Source organism: Microcaecilia unicolor, chromosome 12, assembly GCF_901765095.1.
Source record: "Microcaecilia unicolor chromosome 12, aMicUni1.1, whole genome shotgun sequence".
NCBI lineage: Eukaryota > Metazoa > Chordata > Amphibia > Gymnophiona > Siphonopidae > Microcaecilia > Microcaecilia unicolor.
This window is the reverse complement of record NC_044042.1, coordinates 63,642,158-63,665,750: the sequence shown is the minus strand read 5'-3', so window position 1 is coordinate 63,665,750 and position 23,593 is coordinate 63,642,158. Positions and strand designations below refer to the sequence as shown.

Here is a 23,593-nt window from a genome sequence, read left to right as displayed (position 1 = left end):
TTTTTTTCCTTCATTCTGCGCCTGTCTGTACCAGTGCTAACCCACAGACTCACACGAAATGCACAGTTAGTGACAATAACATTTGTCATAGTGAAAGTGAAAATTTACCTACAAAGTCATAATAAAAATGTTTCCATAGCTGTAAATAACTGAATATTTTTTGTGCAATAAAAGTTTGGTTTTGGCAGAATGTAAAGAAACTTCTGTAAATCGGCTATAATTTCTGAGAGATAAGCGATAACTACTCCTAAGGAAAAAAAAAACCCTCCATAATAAAGATTTACTTGAGTAGAGATAAGAATGCTTCTGTTTTAGCTTAAGCTTTAATAGTTAATAATTACTTATATATACAAACAAAGCTAGTCCAACATGATACAGAAATCCCCTTCCTCTCTCTCCCTCCCCCCCCCAAAAAGCTTCCATTGTGGATGCAAACAAGCAAACTTAAATCTCCATCTTTATTTATAGACCATCCCACCACTCAAGTCCAAGCTGTACCACTTTAGATGAAGAAGATACCAATCAGTCTGCTAAAAACCGAAGTTGAAAATGCCATACAAAGTCTATTTAGCACTTAACAACCCTCTTGGGCTGTGCATATGTTAAGATAGAGCTTCCTCAGGGGTGAGGTCCTGGGAGTAGAGGTCTGTGAAGAGAGCAGGCAGCCAATACTGGGACTCTCCGACCGCTTGCAGATCAAGCCAGGCCAAACCTTCCTTCAGCAAATGTTCCTTTTAAATAAAGACATAATGACAACAATTGAAGACGGTGGGCAATTTTCCAGGCGCAAAGGTCAAGTGAGCTGTCATTTGTTCTATTAAATTACAGAACTTTTTTTTTTTCTTCCAAGTTTTACATACCAGCACTTGATTGGCTCGTTCTGTCTCCCACTTTAAACAGGATTTGATTTCAGTCATAGTTACAAAACCTTTTTTCTGAAATAGAAAATATCACAGTACCAATACACAGAATGGTTACTGAATCTGAGAAATTGTGCTAGAGTAACCACTTAGGTGATACGGATAACCCCATTCAACCCCTTACCTCTGCTAACTGCAAAACCACTGTATGATCCATATTTAACTCTGCTGGTACTGACTGGATCAGGTATGTTCCACCAACAGGAATAATACCAAACCCATTCCCTAGAACTTTCAGCTTCTTAATTGCTCGAATGAGATCATCTCTGGAAGGGCACAATACAAGACATATTAGAAAAGAGTTTTAAATTCCACTGTTCTCGTATGTGACATTTTGGGCTAGATTCAATAAATACTGCCCAGTCACTGGGATGACCTGCACTAAACTAATTATAAAGGGTGTTCTGTCTTCTATAAAATATTAGCTTAGCACGCATTTCACACCTAACTTTGTGCATGAGAACTTATGCCTGCCACAGACTGGTGTAAACACTGGCACCCAACTGACGGCAATTAATCATGCAAATCCAGGTATTCAATAACACCTAAATTCTGGGAATGCCCCTTCCCCTTTGGAGTTGTGCGCTATAAAATTTAGACACATGTTACAGAATAGGGCAGATCCAAACTCCTTATTACTGCCAATAAAGTACTTGTTAGCACCTAATCGACTAATTAGTTTGTTCATGCCAAAATTTGGGTGACATATACAGAATCTGGAGATTTGTGCATGATACAAAATAAGAAAACTTTTAGGTCCTCTTTACGACAGTGTATACATTTTTGAAACTCAAGCATACTGTGGGCTATCACCGGTGCATTGTTTGCAAAGTCACACACCTGCGGTGGGCATTGGACTTAGTTGTAAGAGCCGAAGATAAGGGCTGTGTTTTGTACTATGCTGAGGGAGAAGGAAGCAGTTGTAGGAGTGGAATAAGCCCACCTGAAGTGGAGATGTAGGATCAGGGTGGGGAGGGTACTGGTAAGTGGAGGTAGAGGGGATTAAAAACACCCTTTAGTGAATTTCATCATTCATTGGGCAGTAAAATAATGTTAGCAGGCTTTTAGGATCACTTAAAACTGGATGGCAAGTGAGACCTAATACCACCAATTGCAATTCCATTATAAAGCAGAATATATTTTCCACCATGATTGTGATTTCCCCTATTCTCCAACATAACAATATGTAAGATACAAATAAAATAATGTATTAATAGTCTCTTTTTTTAATTCAAGAAAACTTTTCTTAACAAGCTCCTTTCTAATACATTGAATAGCTAGCCAATATTTCATCTGGGCATCAGATTGCTCTTACTTGCACATCCTTCTTTTTACAGTATTATTCCAATGCTGTCACCTGCCTTCACACATTCGGGATAATACTCACTGGCTGACATCCTGAGTAAATTTCCCTCTTCCTTTTAGCACCTGCTCATGAAGCTCCTCCAGTGTTATTAGACCTTGAGTGAGAAGCACAAATGGTGAATAAAAGGTGCTACTTCTTATATTGAAATATGTTTATGCAAACAACAGTAATAGAACATGTGCTAACACAACAATATGAACCCAGTCCCTCACCATATTCCCCCCAACCACAATATATAGCTACCGTAATAAGGTGCTACTTTTAAAGAAACAAAGATATATCTCATCTACCATCTCCCTCTGTTCAAAGTTAGCATTTTTTCATCATTATTCTATCTGTGACCAACCCAATTTCTAATATTTCACAAGTTTAGGATTAACTTATATCTTTGTGAAAAGAAAGGGGGTGATATTTATATCAGGGCTGCATGTTAATCACAATTAACATGTTAATTCTTAAGCATGATTATTAATTAACTGCCCTCCCACCCCTGCCCAACAGTCAGTCCAACATATCTCCCGGACCACCGGGAGCTGTTCCCTCTCCTCCCCATTTACCTTTATCATTTTCAGTAAGTCTTTGCCCCGTAGTTTTTAATGCATAATTACTGGTGACATGCAGTTTTTCAATTAATTCAAAACAAGAAACCTGTGACTGGTGGAAAGAAGTTTGGACACGCTTTTAGTCAGTATTTTGTAACTCCACCTTTGGCAGAAGTAACAACTTCCAAATGTTTCTTGTAGCAGCTAAAAGTCTTGCTAGTCTGGCTTTTGGTATTTTTCTCCAGGCTTCCTTGCATAACTTTTCAGCTCAGAAATATTTTCAAGTTTCCTTGTATGCAGTGCATGTGTGAGATCGCTCCAGATTTCAATAAGATTCAAGACTGGAGAGTATAAAGGCTATTGGCAAACCCTCACCTTTCTTTCCTGTAAGCACATCATTGTTGATTTTGAGGCAAGTTTTAAATAATTCAACATCTTTTCAGCTGCAATTTCTTTACTTTGGAATATCAGCTTCTAAAAAAATGTTGATATTTAGATGAATCAATTCTTCCTTTCACTTGTGCAATATTTCCTGAGCCACTGACTGCAATACAACCCAAAGCATAAAATGATTCTGTGCTTAATGACTGACAATGTGTTCTTGTCTCCAAATACTTCAGATATTTGCTACATTATTACACCATTTTTCCACAAAAGAATCTTGTGTGATTGTAGTCAAATGGTTCCATTTTCATTTCATCAGTCCAAAGCACTTGGTTTCATAAAGTTTCAATATTATCAAGATTAGGTACAGTAGATATTTTGTTGTATTTGGAGGGCTCACAATTTCCACCAAAACAGAACTAGAGTGGGATCTGGACTTGGGTCCAATTGTTTACAGTCCACTGCACTGACCACTCCTGGGAACTGATTGCTGCTCTGTTGGGTATGCCCATAATACTTAAAGCTGTCATATAGAGCCTGGTATAAGCTTTCAGTTTCACTTCTTAGGGGGGTGGGTGGAAGGAGGACAACATCCACGGGGGAGGTGGGGGGGGGGGGTGAAGCCTTAATCCCTCCAGTGGTCAGCTGATCATTCAGAATACCTTTTTGTTACTTGGACATGACAAATAGATCTAGAGAAAAACGCTCTTCTTTTCCCCCTTAGATGCTTCTTCCTGTTCCATTATAGCTGTTGGACATCCTAATTTTGATCCCGCCCTAGCCCCACTCACAACACACCTCCAGCCCACCTTCTTGCTACTAGGATGCGCTGCAGTGTAAAACGTCCTATTTCTGCCTTTCTAAAATCGCTATTTGGATATTTTTGGAATATGGACATTTTTTCACCTTAAAAAGTCTATGTGCTTCCAAAACGAGCACTGTAGCCGCCTTCTGCTGTGTAAGAGTGAATTATGTTTAAATGCTCAGACAGCTGCTTAGAAATATCCATGGCTTCTGAAAGTAGAACAATCACAGCCTGAGAGGTTATATGTTCTTCAGTGGAACTGTCTTCAGCTGACTAACTGAAGGCCTAATGAACCCATCAACCTTTCAGACCTTATTAATAACTTTAAAAGAAAAGTAATAATGAATCAAGTGGAAGTTGTCCAATGTTACATATTTTCAATTTGTTAAAATCAGCAAATAAATAGTAATTTTGCATTAAAAAAAAATTGTAGAAAGGTGTCACATTAACTTTGTATGATGCAAAGGTTGTGTCTGCTTCTGATCATTTCACTTTTGAATACAGAATTGGGTATTTAAAATTTAGTATTTGGCAACTTGGACTAGAAAATGGTGGCAGTGCCCTGGGCCAGAAAGAACAGCAGCCTCTGGAGGAGGAAGTAACACGTAAAAGTAGCAGCTGTTGTAACATAAGAACAGCTATACAAGATCAAATCGAAGGTCCATGGAGCCCAGTATCCTCTCTCAATAGTGGCCAATTCAAGACACAAGTACCTAGTAAGATCCCCAAAGATACATGAATTCCAAGCTGCTTAATCCCACTGATAAGCAGTGGTTTTCCCCAAGTCTACCTTGCTAATAATGGTTTATGGACTTTTGCTTTAGGACCTTGCCCAAACTTCTTTTTAAACCCAGCTACACTAGCTACTTTTACAACATCCTCCATCAATGAATTCCTCAGTTTTACTGTGTGTTGAGTGGCAATACATTTCCTCCAAATTGTTTTACAAGTGCTGCTTAGTAACTTCATTTGACTTTTAGCCCAACAGTCAAACATACTCCAACCAGGCACAATTTAATTACATCACTTTATATACTCTGACCTCGGAAGCAACTCCTTTCACACAGGGTGCTTAGCCCTGTCAAATATCATACTACAACACAGTAGTAAGGACCAGCCTTGACACAGCAGAGCGAAACATGGCCCATGTCGGCCAGGGTCCTTTATAAGATAAAGTTTTTAATATATTTAATTATGAAAGTTTAAAATACTAAAACAAATTGGTGAAAATGAATGGAAATGGTGACCAATGAGGATTTAAGCAAGTCACAAGCACCCTGTGTGAAATGAGTCGCTTCTGAGGTCAGAATATATAAAGTGATATAATTAAACTGTGCTTGTTCGGAGTACTTTTGAGCGTTGGGATACAACCCCCCCCCCCCAGATTAGATAGCCCCCGCTCTTAAGTAACTGGGTGACCATACAAAGCACTTGTCCTTTTATTAAGCTGTGGTAAAAGGGGGCCTGCGCTAGCATCAGTGCGTGCTTTTGACGCATGCTCAGGCCCCCTGTTACCACAGCAGGTAAACGGCTGTCTTTTTTTCCCCAAAAAAATAAATGGTTGTGTGGCAAATGAACCCACTTACCATGCGGCCATTTCGAGGGGGGGGAGCACTTAAATGGGCAGTGCCTGATTACCACCATGTAAGCACTGGCGCTACAAAAATAAAAAGATATTTTTGTAGCATCGGAAATGGCGCGCTGGGAGTAGGAACTACCGCCAGGCTCCTGTGGCAGCCCGGCGGTAGTTCCGGATTGGCGCAAGGCAAGCCTGTTGTTGCGCACCAACCCTCCTCAGTAACTTCATGGCATCTCCCCTAGTCTTTCTACTTTTATGAAGCATAAACAACCAATTTGTGTTTATCTGTTTCACTCTACTCATGTTTTAATACATACCTGATGATTGGAAGGTGGTTATTTTAAAAAGGGGTGAACAAGAAAACTATAAACCAGGGGTTGTCAACCCGGTCTTCGGGACACACCTAGCCAGTCAGGTTTTCAGGATATCCACATTGAATATGCATGAGATAAATTTGCATGCACTAACTCCATTCTATGCAAATCTCTCATGCATATTCATTGTGGGTCTCCTGAAAACTTGACTGGTCAAGTGTGTCCTGAGAACTGAGTTTGAGAACCCCCGCTATAGACTAGTGAGCTTGGAGGTCAGTGCTGGGCAAACAGTTGAGCTGTTCTAAAAAAACAAAATTACCAAGTATAAAGATAGACATGGGTTCAACAAAGACAAGTCTTGCCTTACCAATATTACATTTTTTTGAAGGTGTAAAGAAACAAGTGAGTAACAGTGAGCCAGTTGATATAATATATTTGGAATTTCATAAGGTGTTTGACAAAGTACCTAATGATAGAATCTTTAGGAAATTAGAATCATAGTAGAGAAGGCAATGCCTTTTGCATATTACCAACTAGCTAAAAGACAGAGAGGCACTAAACGGTCAGTTTTCCACACAAAAAAAGGGTCAATAGTAGAACCTATTGGGAAATGGGTGAGAAAGTTGGGAGAAGCAGAGATTGCTGAGGTGGGGAACAACAACCAGGCTGAAGAAGAAAGGTGGGCATGGGGAAAAGGCTGCAGATGTAAGAAAAATACTGGGAAGAAAAGAAGGAAAACAACACACACAAAAAAAAAAGTCCAAGATTTTTTTTTTTTATTCCTAAACATTTTGGCCGGTGCCTAACTTTTCTAAAAAAAAATTCCATTTGTGTTTACAAGATAGCTTCCCCCCCCCAACCAAAAAAATAAAGCAGAGAATGCCCCTCACCTCCATTTCTGTGTTTCAGCGCCAGACAGACTTCAATAATTTGAACTCCCAACTCATAATAAAAGTCTCCAACTCCCAGCATCTCAGCCCAGAATCCTTTACCAGCTAGAGAGAAAACTATTATTCTTAGAAAGCTGTTAACATTGATCAGAAGAATTTAAGAATAATGCTGAACTGCAGTGGTATATGACTTTTCCAGAACCTCTTTTAAATACCTGTGCTAATAATACTAGAGATGTGTAGATGACATACAAATGTAACGGTATGGCTGCTTTGTTCTACAAATACTATCTGGAGATGTACTAATGAAAACCCGAGCATTGTTTTCATTATTTTGTTCTATGTTGCTCAGAAGCTTCAACTATGTTGATTTCAGTGGAAGCACAATAAACAGATCAGAAATGGCTAAAAAAAAACATGAAGGGATTATTGGATTTGTATCTCTGCGAGGTAAAATACTGTAACACTTATTCAAAATTTCTCACTTAGCTGTTGTATATTTAAATGGCCAAAATTAACCAACTGACACTAATAAATGTAAACTGCTTTCATTATACCTCAAAAAAAGGTATAATCAAATCCATGACCCCCTTTACCCTTTTCTTCTATTTCTGAACCGCAATAGATTTATAGAACTAAGATCACGATGGTATAATTCATACAGGCCAATGGATCCACTCCAATTGTTGCACACATGTCTTGGAACTGTACTCGGAATTGGGCATTTTTACGAATTTCCTGCTTGTGTTTGCTGGCAAACTCCTCAAGATTGGTCTTAAACATATCCAACTGCTTTGACATCTGGAAGACAAACAGTAACAATAAAAACTTAGTCCAGTGTAGGATAGCTACTACTCTGGTCCAAAAAAAAGGCTAAACTCTGCCTGAGTATTTTATTAACAGAGTGGAGGAGTGGCCTAGTGGTTAGAGCACCAGGCTCCCAAATCCCATAAGGGCATGTTTAGTAGAATGTATTCTATATTTATTTATTGGAATTTATTAACCACCTTTATGAAGAGATTCCCCCAAGGCAGTGTACAGTAGGTACAGTTTAACATAAAACATAATTTTGTTAACAGCATAATAATAAAATAACCAACAAACACAATAAATGAGGTAAACCTGAAAACAGTAAACTGAAACCTAATAACAGAACTACTGTGAAACAGTATCAAACATATACACATTTAACAGCACTGGAATTCAAATACGTTGGAACCACTGCTTATAAACATATGTATGAATGATCTGGAAAAGGGAATAATACGTGAGGTGATCAAATACTGCTGATGGCACAAACTTATTGAACATTGTAGTTAAATTGCAAGGTGATTGTGAAGAATTGTGTAAGGATCCGTGGGATCTCTACGAGACTAGGGGGATCAGGCAGCTAAATGGCAAAGAAAAGTTATGGTGAGCAAGTGTAAAAGATGAAGGGAGGAAAGAAAAATCCTAACTGCAAGTATAGAGTGCAGGGATCTATATTAGGAGAACGTGCGTTGTTGTTTTTTTGTCTTGACCCTATACTTTGGAATCAAATCCTGGAGTTTCTCTGAGGTGAAGCTTCATTTAAAAAATTTAAGACACATAGGGACCCTTTTACCAAGCTGCGGCAAAAGGTTGGTCTTGCTTTTCTGAAGGAAATGGTGGTGTGGCAAGTAAAGCAGTTGCTCCGTTTCGGGGGGGGGGGGAGCCTTTACTACCACCCATTGAGGTGGTGGTAAGGGCTTCCGTGATAAACCAGCAGTAACTAGCCAGCGCACGGCACAGCCTAGCCCAATTACTGCCAGGTATACACTGGTGCTACAAAAATAAATATATTTTTGTAGCTCCCAATATGACAGCACGCTTGGGGTGGGCCCAGCGGTACTTTCATTTTAGTGGGTGGTAAGCCCATGTTGGGCTTACCGCTGCTTTGTAAAAGGGGCCCTTATTTTTCCCAATGAACTTTTAGGTTGGCAGCAGCTTGTGCTGGACAACTTAGAGACTGATTTTAATTTTAACTTTGAGTTAGTGATTGGATGTTTTGTATTGTAGTTCTGTTTTTATTATGTATTATATATTTTAAACCGCCTAGACCTTAATAGATTAGGTGGTATGTCAAGTTTGAATAAAACAAACATAAAACATGTGTGAAGTGGCACCTCCATCCATGCCCAACTGATGTAAATTAACATGCTTTGTCACTTACACTTTCACATGATCTTACTGAATAGCACTTAGGTGTTTTGCTGCAACTTGCCAACAAAAGTGGCAGTGTCCTGCATATTTACATATAAGTACATAAGTAATGCCATACTGGGAAAAGACCAAGGGTCCATCGAGCCCAGCATCCTGTCCACGACAGCGGCCAATCCAGGCCAAGGGTACCTGGCAAGCTTCCCAAACGTACAAACATTCTATACATGTTATTCCTGGAATTGTGGATTTTTCCCAAGTCCATTTAGTAGCGGTTTATGGACTTGTCCTTTAGGAAACCGTCCAACCCCTTTTTAAACTCTGCTAAGCTAACCGCCTTCACCACTTTCTCCGGCAACGAATTCCAGAGTTTAATTATACGTTGGGTGAAGAAACATTTTCTCCGATTTGTTTTAAATTTACTACACTGTAGTTTCATCGCATGCCCCCTAGTCCTAGTATTTTTGGAAAGCGTGAACAGACACTTCACATCCACCTGTTCTGTTCCACTCATTATTTTGTATACCTCTATCATGTCTCCCCTCAGCCATCTCTTCTCCAAGCTGAATAGCCCTAGCCTCCTTAATCTTTCTTCATAGGGAAGTCGTCCCATCCCCGCTATCATTTTCGTCGCCCTTCTCTGCACCTTTTCCAATTCTACTATATCTTTCTTGAGATGCGGCGACCAGAATTGAACACAATACTCAAGGTGCGGTCGCACCATGGAGCGATACAACGGCATTATAACATCCTCACACCTGTTTTCCATACCTTTCCTAATAATACCCAACATTCTATTCGCTTTCCTAGCCGCAGCAGCACACTGAGCAGAAGGTTTCAGTGTATTATCGACGACGCTCAATTGGCATATTTATCATTTATTTATATTCTGCCTTTATCAAGACAGATTACATAATAAACATTCAAAGAATCATTAAAAATGGCAACAATACACATCTCCACACAAATACTAATATAAATGTGGGTGCCCTGTTTATATGGATGAATGCTATTTCAGCTATAATTTAGAGGGTAATTTTCAAACTGCCCCCTCTTTGTAGTTAGATATATGCATAATCTACTCCTGGGGGAATTCTGCGCAGTGAAGAATCTGAATAGAATTTCCCCTCCCCACAGAACGTGCAGAATTCTGCTCAGTTCCAGCATTGGGTCTCTGTCCCCCTTCCCCGCAGAGAATGCGCAAGAGGAACAGGAAGTGAACTGCTGCATATCAGGTTGCTTCCTCCTCTGCCGGCTTAGACCGGATTGTTTATGCGAATCTCGGGGGTCCTGCGGTTCACATAAGCGGTCAAGTCTAAGTCGGCAGAGGAGGAGGAACTGACCCGATGTGCAGAGGTTCACTCCTTCCTCCTGCCGCATGATCTCTGTGGGGGGATGTGGGGCAGAAAAAGGTGAGTGTGCAATTGGGGAAAGTGGGGAAGACTGGAGCTTGAAGAGGGAAATTTCGGGCCTTAAGATGGGGGAAATTCTGTGCAAAAGCACTACAAATAAACAGCACAGAATGTTCAAAAATTCTGTGTAGAATTCCCCCAGGAGTGATATTCCTCCATAAAGCGTCTTCTTTTAGCTGTATTGAGAGGAGGTGCTTTCAGAGCAGGGTTTGATGAGTAGAGGAGGAAAATAACATGTAGATTTTGCATTTTTAATTCTACATGCTTATCCCAGCTCTTTCAGAAAAATAATGCATCAATGTGTACTCTGTACCCACAACAGGTTTCAAAATGCAGCTATGCACATATGTTCTCTTTGAAGCTTGGGGCAAAGTTCATAGGTAGAAAGCACATGCACACTTTGCCCCAAAAAGTTTGAAAATGACCCCCTCTTCAGTGAAGATTCTGTTTAAGTTTCCATAAACTACATAAATCTACCAATAACATGGCATTTTAAAATAATCACACAGAACCGTTGCAGTTTGAAATCCCAACCATTCTTCCCGAGTAAATTTTATTGGAAAGACTGTTCTTATATCTCACCTGAGCCAACTGGTCTTCAGCTAAAACTGTTCCTCGCTCCTTATATTTGGCCTAAAATTAAAAATAAGATTAGATTTTTTTTAATGCTTAATATTTCCAAGTAGCAGCATGTTGCAACTGCAATCGCAGGGCTATATTACCAAGAAAGGAGAGCTGGGAAGAAATGAGTATGGATGACGTGAAATAAAATCAGTTCTATACAGAAGACTCATGCATTTCGTCATGGCACCTTTCTTCTTTAATGCAACTTTAGGTCTTCTTTATCCTTTTTCCCTTTCTTTGCCTCAAATTCAAGATTGCTGCTGTGATCCCATTTGGGATCCTGACCCACAGTTTGGGAGCACACCTGCCATCCTTAATTGATTAGCCTATGGGATCCCATTCTTAATCTCATACTCAGCCTCCTTCTCCAACCCCCTCACCTTATGACTGAGCTTTGTTACAAAAATCTAAATAGCCACCAAAACTAGCAACATTGGGTATAATATTCAGTTTTTTTTTCTAATGATGTCCGGCAGCGGCTGAACTGTGCCTGGATATTTCAGTGCTGGCACCTATCTGGCCAGTTACCCTTTCTGCTGTCCTAAATTAACCAGATAGTTATTCGGGTACTGCTGCTGAATATCGAGGGTGCCTGGGTAACACTCAGCTCTGCCCCGACTCTGCCCACAAAGTGTCCAGCACTAACCAGACAGTGCTGCAAGAAGTCTTCCTGGAATTGCAGCAATACTATTTCATTATGTGTTACTGAAAATCTGTGGATTATCTGGGCAGTTGGAGATAACTGGATAGGAGGAGCTTCTACCTGGTTATCTCCCTCTGAATATTGGCCCCATTGTTGCTCTAACATCGTATCTCCTAGATCCCCTGAGCCATAGGGGACTATCGCATCAACAGCCTTCCAGCAACAAACCAGTTTCTAGGAAGTCGTAGCCCACTGGCATTGATTCAGCTACACCACGGCAAGCAGTACTATTAGGTCAGGTTTTCTTCACCCCTTGTTTTGTCCTTATCACACTATCCCCCCTCCCCTCTCGTTCTGCATTGAACAGTGATGGGTGGATTGTTTGCAGTATTACAAACTCCTAACAATTTTTTTTTATCACATGCACAGAATGACTGCAGATAAGGAGTGTTTACCCATTAAGCCTTCTCAACTCCATTCTTGGTGCAATGCCAAAGAACCCAAGCATCTCTGGTTATCCCCTAACCTCTTTGCCATCAAGGATCCTTTGTGCTTATCCCAGGCTTTTTAAAATCATTATCATTTTGTCTCCACCACTTCCAATAATACTTCATTCCATACATTCCCCAGTACTGAATGTGGGAGGGAAACAGTCACTTGACACAGATAATGCGGCAGAGAATCAGTAAGCTACAACGTATAATTTAGCAGTGAAGAATTCTAGCAGCTGTATCAGTCCAGGAAAACAACTGGCTTCCTTGCAGACTGTAATATCTTTTATTGAACCGACATCTCAAGATGACTGCACATGGGTTTGGAGGAGCAAATATGTCCTGTTCTACAGATCCCAGAAAAATGTATCAAAAAGCACCAGAGTCCAATTCAGGAAAGAGAATGAATTTCATAGATACTTTCAAGTGGATAGGGCTTTAGGCAGAAGCGTAGCTAGGTTTTGATGTCAGGGGGAGCAGACCTTTTGTAAAACAGGCGTCGGGGTGAAGCTGAAGGGCTGATCTGCATATGCACCATTTTATTCAAAATCCATTTGGGGAAGTGGTTGCTCCCCTTGCACCCCACCTAGCTACACCTCTGGCTTTAGGATACATGTGGCAACAGAAGAGATGTTCAGAAAAACGGTATCTACTAAAACATAAAATAGATGCTTTGATACCAAACAGAAAGGTGCATCAGTGTATTTCATTCATAAAAGAAGACATGATGACAAACGAGATCCATAAAGGCTCATAGTGTCTGCCAAGGTTCACATCTGTTGTAATGCCAGAGAGTCAGTTAATATCTTTAAAAAAATGTTTTTGTTTCATCTGTGTGCTCATTATTCTCATGAGCCACATGCAACTATAGCAACCATATTTTCAGGATAGAAAAATCTATATAAAACCCACAATCCGGAATGATTTCCCAGAAAACTTGAAGATCTAGCTGAAAATAGAGAAAATAACAGCTGCAGTACCAGTGATGGCCAAAGAGTCTCAGTGTCCTATTAGTATAATGACGATAGCGACGTCTTGTGCCCACTGTGGGAATTGCAGCCTATTCACATTAAAGGACAGCACATTCCTAAAAAAAAAATCAGGGGCCCTTTTACAAAGGTGCATTAGGCTGTATGCGTGTGCAGTGAGCGCCAAAATGAGACAACCGCCAGGCCACCACGCCCCTGGTGATAATTTCAGATTTGCCGAGCATCCATAATCCCTGGATGATTTATTTCCTCCCATGCGTGGCATTTCCAGTGATAATCGGCCGGTCATTGCACGTGTAGCACATGAGCCTTTACCGCTAGGTTAATCGGTGGCGTTAAGGGCTCAGGCCGGTTTCAGTTTTACTGCCTGTCCTTTTCCCGTCCCATTAAAATAAAAGTCCTTTTTTGCAGAAGTGGTAAAAACACGCCCTGAACACGCACCTACACTACTGCAGGTCACTTTTTGCCACGGCTTAGTAAAAGGGCCCCTCAGTGCTGTGAGAAAAAAAATGCCTTATACGAATAGCTATCCAATTCTTTCCTTACTTGTTTTAATTGTATTATTGTTTTGAACAGCACTACATTTACTGTGATGCTATTGCACAAAACATGGGTGACAAGTCTGATCCTTGAGGGCTACCAACTGCCCAGGTTTTCCCAAAAACTCTATTGAATATGCATGAAATAGACCTGCACAGACTGCAGGCAGTGCATATAACTGTTACGAAAATGCACCAATAGATTTAGAGAGAAAACATGACCAGTTAGTAACCCTCAAGGACCAGAATGCCCATCCTCATTTTCTCCTGCTGCTGCTGAATCTCCTCTCATGGAACACAGTAATAATGGGTGATTTCAATTATCCCGATATTGACTGGGTAAATGTAACATCAGGGCATGCTAGAGAGGTGAAATTCCTTGATGAATTCAAGGACTGCTTTCGGAGCAGCTGGTTCAGGAGCCAACAAGAGGGCCTAGTCCTTAGTGGAGCGCATGATCTGATACAGGACGTAATGGTGCTGGGGCCACTTGATAACAGTGATCATAATATGATCAAATTTGATATCGACTTTGGGGTAAGTACGCACAGGAAATCCAATATGTTAGCATTTAACTTTCAAAAAGGACACTATGATAAAATGAGAACAACAGTGAAAATATATTTCATGTATTAAAAAAAAAGGAGGAAGAAAGACCAAATGACAGCCAATATGGTTAAAAAGTGAGGTGAAGGAAGCTATTAGAGCTAAAAGAAAATCCTTCAGAAAATGGAAGAAGGTTCCAGCTGAAAATAATAAAACACAACATAAGGAATGGCTAGTCAAATGCGAAGCACTGATAAGGATGGCAAAGAAGGACTTAGAAAAAAAAGATTGTGTAGGAGGCAAAAACACATGCAGTAAAAATTTTTTTTACTTTTATCTAAAAGCAAGAAGTCGGCAAAAGAATCAGCTGGACCGCTAAATGACCGAGGCACTCAGGAAGGACAAAGCCATAATGAAGACATTAAACGAATTCTTTGCTTCGGTCTTCACTGAGGAATATTTGGGACAGATACCGGTGCCAGAAATGGTATTCAAAGCTGAAGAGTCAGAGAAGCTGAATGAAATCTCTATAAACCTGGAAGATGTAATGGCACAATTTGATAAACTGAAGAGCAGCAAATCGCCTGGACCAGATGGTATTCATCCCAGAGTATTGACAGAATTGAAAAATTAACTTGCAGATCTATTGTTTGTAATATGTTATTTTATCTTTAAAATCAAGCATGGTACCAGAAGATTGGAGAGCAGCCAATTTAATGCCAATTTTTAAAAAAGGTTCCAGAGGTGATCAGGGAAATTATAGACCGGTGAGCCGGATATCAGTGCCAGGAAAAATGGGAAGAGACTATAAAGAACAAAATTACAGAGCATATCCATAAGCATGGATTAATGAGACAAAGCCAACAAAAACTTAGTGAAGGGAAATCTTTCCTCACCAATCTATTACATTTCTTTGAAGGGGGAACTAACATGTGGATAAAGGCAAGCCAGTCGATATTGTGTATCTGGATTTTCAAAAGGCATTTGACAAAGTACCTCAAGCAAGACTCCAGAGGAAATTGGAGAGTCATGGGATAGGAGGCAGTGTTCTATTGTGGATTAAACACTGGTTAAAGGACAGAAAACAGAAAGAAGGGTTAAATGGTCAGTATTCTCAATGGAGAAGAGTAGATAGTGGGGTTCCGCAGGGGTATGTGCTGGGACCACTGCTTTTTAACATATTTATAAATGATCTAAAGATAGCAGTATCTAGTGTGGTAATTAAACACAAAGTTATTCAAAGCTGTTAAATCGCGAGAGGATTGTGAAAAATTAGAAGAGGACCTTTTTACGAGATGGGAGACTGGGCATCCAAATGGCAGATGATGTTTAATGTAAGCAAGTGCAAAGTGATTCATGTGGGAAAGAGGAACCCAAACTACAGCTACGTAATGCAAGGTTCCACATTAGGAGTCACCAACCAGGAAACAGATCTAGGTGTCATCGCTGATTGATACGTTGAAACCCTCTGCTCAGTATGCGGCAGCGGCTAAGAAAGCAAATAGAATGTTAGATATTATTAGGAAAGAAATGAAAAACAAAAATGAGGACGTTATAATGCCTTTGTATTGCTCTATGGTGCAACTGCACCTCAAATAATGTGTGCAATTCTGGTCGCCGAATCTCAAAAAAGATATAGTGAAATTAGAAAAGGTACAGAGAAGGGCGATGAAAATGATAAAGGGGATGAGACGACTTCCCTATGAGGAAAGGCTAAAGCGGCTAGGGCTCTTCAGCTTGGAGCAATGATGGCTGAGGGGAGATATGATATAGGTCTATAAAATAACTAGTGGAGTGGAACGAGTAGACGTGAATCACTTGTTTACTCTTTCCAAAAATACTAGGAAAAAGGGGCACAATGAAGCTACAAAATAGTAAATTTAAAACGAATCAGAGAAAATATTTCTTCACTCAACGTGTAATTAAACTCTGGAATTCATTGCCAGAGAATGTTGTAAAAGCAGTTAGCTTAACGGGATTTCAAAAAGGTTTAGACAGCTCCCTAAAAGAAAAGTCCATAAGCCATTATTAAGATGGACTTGGGGAAAATCCACTGCTTATTTCTAGGATACTGTTAATAGATAGTGGCAATACTCTTCTGTGATTTACAATAACTAAAACACATACACCAGTAGAAGTGATTGTGAGAGTATCAGATGCGTGGTTATTCTTATTTACTTCAGGGACTGTCTCATATGGTCACCAGGACAATGTATCTCACCAATCACAGGTGTATCCTTCCTCTGTGACAGTTGTAATCATCGACTGACCCCCTCCTTCCACTATATGTTAAGTTTTTTTATCTGTTTTTATATACATTTTTCTTACTTCTTATTTCTAACTAGTAAAAAAGCCCCATTTCTGATGCAAATGAAACAGGGACTAGCAAGGTTTTCTTCTGTGTGCATGTGGGAGTGTGTGTGTCCCTGCCCTCTCTCCCTTCCCCTGTGCTGTCTGTCCTCTCTGTCCCCTCCCCCCTCGGAGTCGAGTCTTTCAGTGTTAAGTTTCCTGCTGTGCTGTGTTTGTGTTACAGAGATAGTGAGGGCTTCTGCCCTCTCTTCCCTCCCCCTCTGATTCCTTCACTGTTACAGAGAGAGCGATTTGATTTCGTGCTTTGCTGTGTTTTCCTTCACTGTTTGTGTTACAGAGAGAGCGAGGGCGGGGCAGACACTCATGGGGAAACCAGATATCTCTCCCCTTTCACACTTCCGGCTGGAGGCTTCATTTAGAACGTTGGTGGTGCCTTTTATATATAGAGATATTACTGTCGCTGAAGTAAATAAGAATATTTTAGGATAAGCAGCACAAAATACTGTTTTGGGATCTTGCTAGGTACTTGTAACCTGGATTGGCCACTGTTGGAAACAGGATGCTGGGCTTGATGGACCTTCGGTCTGTCCCAGTATGGCAATACTTATGTTCTTATAATCCCATACTCTGACCTCTTGTCTACAGCATTATTTCCACGGAATAAGGTTGGTTTCTTATGGATTATTTATATGTAGTGGGCCTCTCAGATATGTGGGGCTGAAGAACACCCCAGAGGCTGGTACACAAACAATTTAGTGGTATCTATGGCCAAAATGTATTCCAATTCTTCTAAAACCTCTTTTTCAGGGCACACTGATAAGAATTACCTAATTGTAAGCTTAAATATTAACACAGTATTAGATAAGCACAATAGATTGAAAGGCACAAAGATAATTGGGAGACTGTTCTCAATCATAATAAAATTCCCATTTATTAGGCTCTCCAACAATGTACATGCATATACAAAAATAATAGAAAACAATTAGGCAAATGCCCCATACAAGCAAAGTGGTTACAAAAAGAATCAAATAGTGTCAATGGATTGATAACCCTTAGTCTCCTCTGCATAGTATTTTCTACTTCAGTGTTCTTCAATGCAAGACCTGGGGCCAGTGGTGGCCCCCACTGTCTTTCTGTTGTTTTTTTTTTCATTGTTGTTGTTTGTTTTTTTTCCTGTTAATCTGCCTCTATACCCAGGCTCAGGACAGAAAGGGGATGGGGGGTGGGGGGAGATGGAAGAGCTGCATGCTTGAAGAACAAGACATTTCTCAACAGACAAAAGAGAATGCATTTGGAAATGCTCACAACCCCCCCCCCCCCCCCCCCCCATGAAGTTTTAAGGTGGGCTGGTGGGGATGGATGTCATTGGCACCCACTGTTCTGCAGGGTCATGGCCCAAAATGGGAAGATATTTGGCAGCTCTCCTTCAGCGCATTACAATCCAAAATGGCTCTAGCTTAAAAATTAATAGAACTATTAACTCTACTACAAACATAAGTATCTTTAACACCACCTTGTAGACTAAATAGCTGTAACAATCCTTATGCAGGTCAGTAACCTCTCTCCTTTACCAGTCACTATGGTCTTTTGGGCACTATTTCACTCCTCTCTCTGGGAGATAGAAAATACTGAGGAGCAGGACTGGATGCCAAGAGAGATATGTCTCAGCTCAGTTTTCAGTTCTCTGTCTCTACCTGCTGGTTGATGAGCACAACACAGGTTCTGGAATAGTGGGAAGCTGCATAATGAAATGTGTTGGTCAGGTTCAAAAAATATATACGTAACAGAAGTAATTTTTATAACACATTTACCAGGAAAATTTAACCAAAAAAGACCATCTAACTGCAAAACTCTTGGTTACATCTTTAAAACTTGTTGACACCTCTTCTTCATAGACCTAGCTACATCAGGATAAACCCTAATTTTTCAATTAAAAAGCAAGACGTCTTGATGGTGAAAAAAGATTTTCAATACCCAATCATGATTGGGATCTAGAACAAACAATTAAAATACAAGGTTTAACTCCCAATGTTTCATCCTCAAAGGATTGTATCAGGTTATCAAAGGAAACATCTGGTCTATGGGTTGTCCACAGTCTTTCCTCACAATTGGTGGTATATAATAATTCCTAGATACTGGAGGATATGATTGTTCTAGAAATTTAAGAATTTCTGAGAGATAATGTTTAAAGGTAAAGGTGCAATAGCTGGAACTTTAGGAAAATTAATAAATTGTAACATTTTCTGTAATCTTTTGGTAAAAGACGTCTTCAAACCCACCACAGTATCCTACAACTATTTCAACGTTATCACAGTGGGTTTCAAATGTAATGCTGGCATATATCTGGTGCTTTTCAACCACTTCCTGTCTTCTTGCATCATCAATGCTCAACTGATAACTGAAATCATTCATTATTACAGCATTGCCAAATTTCTCAGCTTCCCAAATTTCTGTTAACATTTCATCATCTATCTGTCCAACCTGGCGGGTTGGACCACCAGTATTTTCTTTCCTTTCACATATGGAATTTCTATCTATAAGAATTCCACACTACAATCTGTTTCCCATAGAATTTTTGTTTGACTCAATTCCCTAACATATAGGGACCCCTCCAATTTGACCCACCCTTATCATTATTATATAATTTGTACCCTGGTATCATAGTGTCTCATTGGTTATCCTCATTCCACCAGGTCTAGCCTCTTCACTCTCCCATCTCATTTTATAGGCTTCTAGCATTTGTATATAGACATTTCAAGGTGTTTTTGGTTTTATCTAAAAAAAAACTGCTTGGTAGATGACAGGGATAGTTTGCAATTTTGACTCTGTCCTTCTCTTAAATGCATCTGGCTTACTTATGCCTTTCTTGTAACCTCGCTATTGGAATGCCCTAACTTTCCTGTTTTGATAGTATCCTTCAAAGGAAGTAAACTTAGAAGCAACATCCAGAAATATTTTTAACAAAAAGGGTGGTAGATACCAGGAATGCTCTCCTGGTAGGAATGATGAAGACAAAAACTGTGACTGAATTAAAAAAATGCATGAGATAAAACAAAGGATCCCTAAATGGCAAGTGGATAGAATTCAAGTGTAGAATGGAGGAGTTGCCTAATGGTTAGTGCAGTGGACTGAGAACTGTGGGAACCAGGTTCAAGAAAAATTGATTTGATACATCTCCTTTTCTGCGGTTACAATCAAAGCGGTTTACATATTATATACAAATACTTATTTTGTATCTGAGGTAATGGAAGGTTAAGAGGCATATTTTCAAAGCACTTAGCCTTCCAAAGTTCCATAGAAACCTATGGAACTTTGGAAGGCTAAGTGCTTTGAAAATATGCCTCTAAGTGACTTGCTCAGAGTAACAAGGTCAAGTCTCATTGCGGCTCCTTGTCCCAACTTGAATTGTGAGCCCACTAGGGACAGAGAAAGTACCTGCATGTGTAATGTGTTCTTTGGCTCTTTTACAAAAAGGCAGTGTATCAAGAATCTATTAAACATAAAGTAAGAACCTTTGCTCTTCAAAGTAGACATGGAAGGAAGGGTAACCTGCACAGAATGCCAGTTACAGCCTTAACCAGTTTACTGGGAAGACTGGATACGCCATGCTGTTCTCTGACATCATTTACTATGCTACTGCAATCAACCAAATCAAAATACTTCAATAAGCTTTCCTTTAGTAATATCACAATTAATTTACTCACTACAAAACTGAAGCTCTATAACTTCTAATTTCCAACATGCTCCATATTGTCTCTCTTGCTACTGACAAGCAAAAGTGGCAGAGGCTGTTAGCACCTCAAAGACTAATTAGTGGCCCAGTGGTTAGATCACTGGTCTTGACATCCAGAGGTGCCCAGTTCAAATCCTTGGGCAACACACTTAACCCTCCACTGCCTCAGGTACAAACTTAGATTGTGAGCCCTCCAGAGACAGGGAACTATCCAGTGTACCTGAATGTAACGCACCTTGAGGTACTACTGAACAAGGTGTGAGAAAAATCTAAATAAATTAAAGTATTGAGGCATAAGCTTTGGAGAACAAGATTCCACTTGGTCAAACTCGAGCCTCCATACACTGACTGACTGGTGCCATGGTGAGCAGAAGAGTAGCCTAATGATTAGAATTGGGGCTAAGAACCAAGGGATCCAGGTTCAAATACCTACTTCAGCTCTTTGTGACTTTTTGAAAAATTGTGAGCCCTCCAGGGACAGAAAAATACCTATTGTACCTGAATGTACACCACGTCAGTAGCCTTCTGGCTTGCAGATTTCTTATACATTCAGATTCAGCAGTTAATAGAAATAAAGAGATGGAAACATGGGTCCCATTATGGGGGACCCAGAGCATGGTGGGCTATTCTGTGGCATTAAGCCGAGCCAACAGATGATAAAGATCTATGCAGGCAACAAGGCAGGCACTCTAGCTGCTGGCAATGACAGAGTGCACTGGTGAATTTTCTTTTGGGTAGGGGTTCTCAATCTGGTCCCCAGGACACACCTCTACAAAGAATATACATGAGATAAATGTGCAAGCATTAACTTCATTGCAGTAACTTAATTGTATGCAAATCTATCCCACCCATATTCGTTGTATCTTGAAAATCTGACCAAGGTGTGTCCTAAGGACTAGACTGAGAACCATCGCTTTAGGCCAGAGCAATAACCTACTAAACTCATGACAGACATCAGACCTTTCGGGAAAGCAAAAGGAGGGGAGAGAGGTGAAAAATTATCATTTTTATGGTGGCAAATTGCCTTGGGAAGGCTCCACCCTACCCCATAAACCTGACCCCGCCCAAGCGTTTTAGATTTGGAACCAAAAATCTGATAATTTTAATGCAGTCCCAGTCTAACCCTAATCCCACCACACACACTTATTTCCAATTCCAAGGTACTCCAGTAACTGACAGCACCATCTTTCTAATCCTTACCAAACCTAAATGTCTCACCTCCGCTAATTTCTTCTTGGCGATAGCGCCCGCTCCCACCCCACGCCGGTGCATCTCAGCTAAGGAGCAGACGGAGGCGCCGGCCGAACCAACCAACCCGGAAGTGTGCCCTAAGGTGGGGAGCAGCCGGCGCCGGATAGTGACGTTTCACGTAGCCGGCGCCGGCGAGTGACGTTTCACATCGCCGGCCCAGTGAGGTCTCTCTCTGCGGCTGGGCGTGTGCGTTGTTGCTGCTGCTGTTTTTCAGTTGGAGCCGAGGCAGTGGTGGTTAATTTGTCTTGGATGTGCAAGAAGTGGAATGTTTTTCTGATTTTTTTTCCTTGCTAATTAACGGAATTGTTTTAACATTAGTCCATTTTCCAGGTGGGAGATGTATTTGCGCTCAGCTCCTTTGTCTGGAAACGTCTACACTACAGCTTCCAGTAATGACCCAACTTCTGCAGAGAGATTTTTTGACAATTTTTGCTTTTAGAATTTACATTTTTCTTGAATCACCTCTACAGCTATCTTGAGGGAACTGACATGACTGCTTAGGCAACTCATTTTCATACTGTCTGTCTACATACGTATTGTTATCAAATCTTTTGTAAACTGACTGAGAAAAACACAAGTCCAAACCCTAGGTATGATATAACCTGTACAACAAACCTGCCTGTTTAATGGCTGCTGTACAGTAGACATATGAATGATAATAACAAAGCAGATAGGACTACCCACTGGTGAGGTTCATTCTTGTCATGGTGTGCGCAAAATTGACTCAAGCGTGGAGGAACACTCAGTCCCTACTGGCAGCAACAAGAAAGGAGTCCAGAGAGTAGGGTAGACTGGCTATTTAAAAAAAAAAAAAAAACAAGGGAGACGCTCACTCAAGATATTCTTTATTAAAAAATCATCAAATGACTCAAACGACTGGACACAGCTGCTGTGTTTCGTCACCAAAAGCGCCTGCCTCAGGAGTGTTATGGTGTAGGTTGTGTAATAAATAGTATTTCCAAGATCACAAGCAGATAAGGTATGTCCAAAATGTAAAGCTAACTGCTGATATATGTGTTAAGCGTTAGCTTTACATTTTGGACATACTTTACCTGCTTCTGATCTTGGAAATATTATTTATCATTACACAACCTACACCATAACACTCCTGAGGCAGGCGCTTTTGGCAGCGAAACACGGCAGCTGTGTTGAGTAATTTGATGATTTTTAATAAAGAACATCTCTTTGGCCTTTTTTTTTTGTGGAACAGCCAGTCTACCATGCGCAAAATTGACTCATTTGGAGTAATTGCCCCAAGTGACTCCAGTGCATATGAAAATTTACACAGCATGTAGGAATTTTGGAATATAAAGGCTGCTTCTTTATTTGCAGAATGGGGTGTGTGTGCCTTCCCTGCTACCAAGCCAGTATCACCAATATTGTAGTCTATAATCACTGCACTGTACTTGAATCGGGGTGGGCATTAGCCGGGGCTGTGATTAGGGCCTGCCTTGCCAAGCTGAGTTAGGTTATATTGTGCATCCTATGCCTCCTTTTGCATTCCCAGCAGGTCTGATGTCTGTTATGAGCTTAGTAGGTTATTGCCCTTGCCTAAAGCGATGGTTCTCACTTCAGTCCTTAGGACACACCTTGCCAGTTAGGTTTTCACACAATGAATATGTGTGAGATAGATTTGCAAACAATGAAATTAATGCATGCACATTTATCTCATGCATATTCATTGTAGAGGTGTGTTCTGAGGACCAGGTTGAGAACCCCTACTCTAGAGAGAACTCACCAGGGCACTCTGCAATAATTAAAAAACCAAGACAGTCTCTTGGGAAGCAGAAAAAAACAGAGAATTTTATTCAAGAACTAATTTTAAGAAACTTCTTTAAAAAAGATAGGTTTTTGCATTTTAAGTGAATAAGAAAAAAAAGATAACTGAGCGGCAAAACAAATATTAAAATCACTCCAGGACCTCGATGCTTGAACTGCAAGAAGTGTATCAGACATTTAAAATATCTTTACTCCCTTAATAGATGGAAGGACAAAAAATGAACTGTTCAATGACCTTCTATCCATTTTATTGGAAAAGAAATTCCATATGATCCATTATGTAATTGTCTGAAATCAC

The 23,593-nt window shown here is 40.3% G+C and overlaps 1 protein-coding gene across 1 annotated transcript; it reads right to left on the bottom strand.

Annotated features, from left to right (window-relative positions):
• Positions 1–444: 444 nt before the first annotated feature.
• On the bottom strand, positions 445–21,607 carry SNF8 (SNF8 subunit of ESCRT-II). The gene is made up of 8 exons (XM_030221914.1): positions 21,484–21,607; positions 10,973–11,023; positions 7,463–7,601; positions 6,801–6,905; positions 2,308–2,380; positions 1,045–1,186; positions 861–935; positions 445–731 (listed from the first exon to the last, which is right to left on the bottom strand). Exons 1-8 carry the CDS (start codon positions 21,535–21,537, stop codon positions 603–605), a joined length of 768 nt encoding a protein of 255 aa, XP_030077774.1. The 5' UTR covers positions 21,538–21,607; the 3' UTR covers positions 445–602.
• Positions 21,608–23,593: the final 1,986 nt, after the last annotated feature.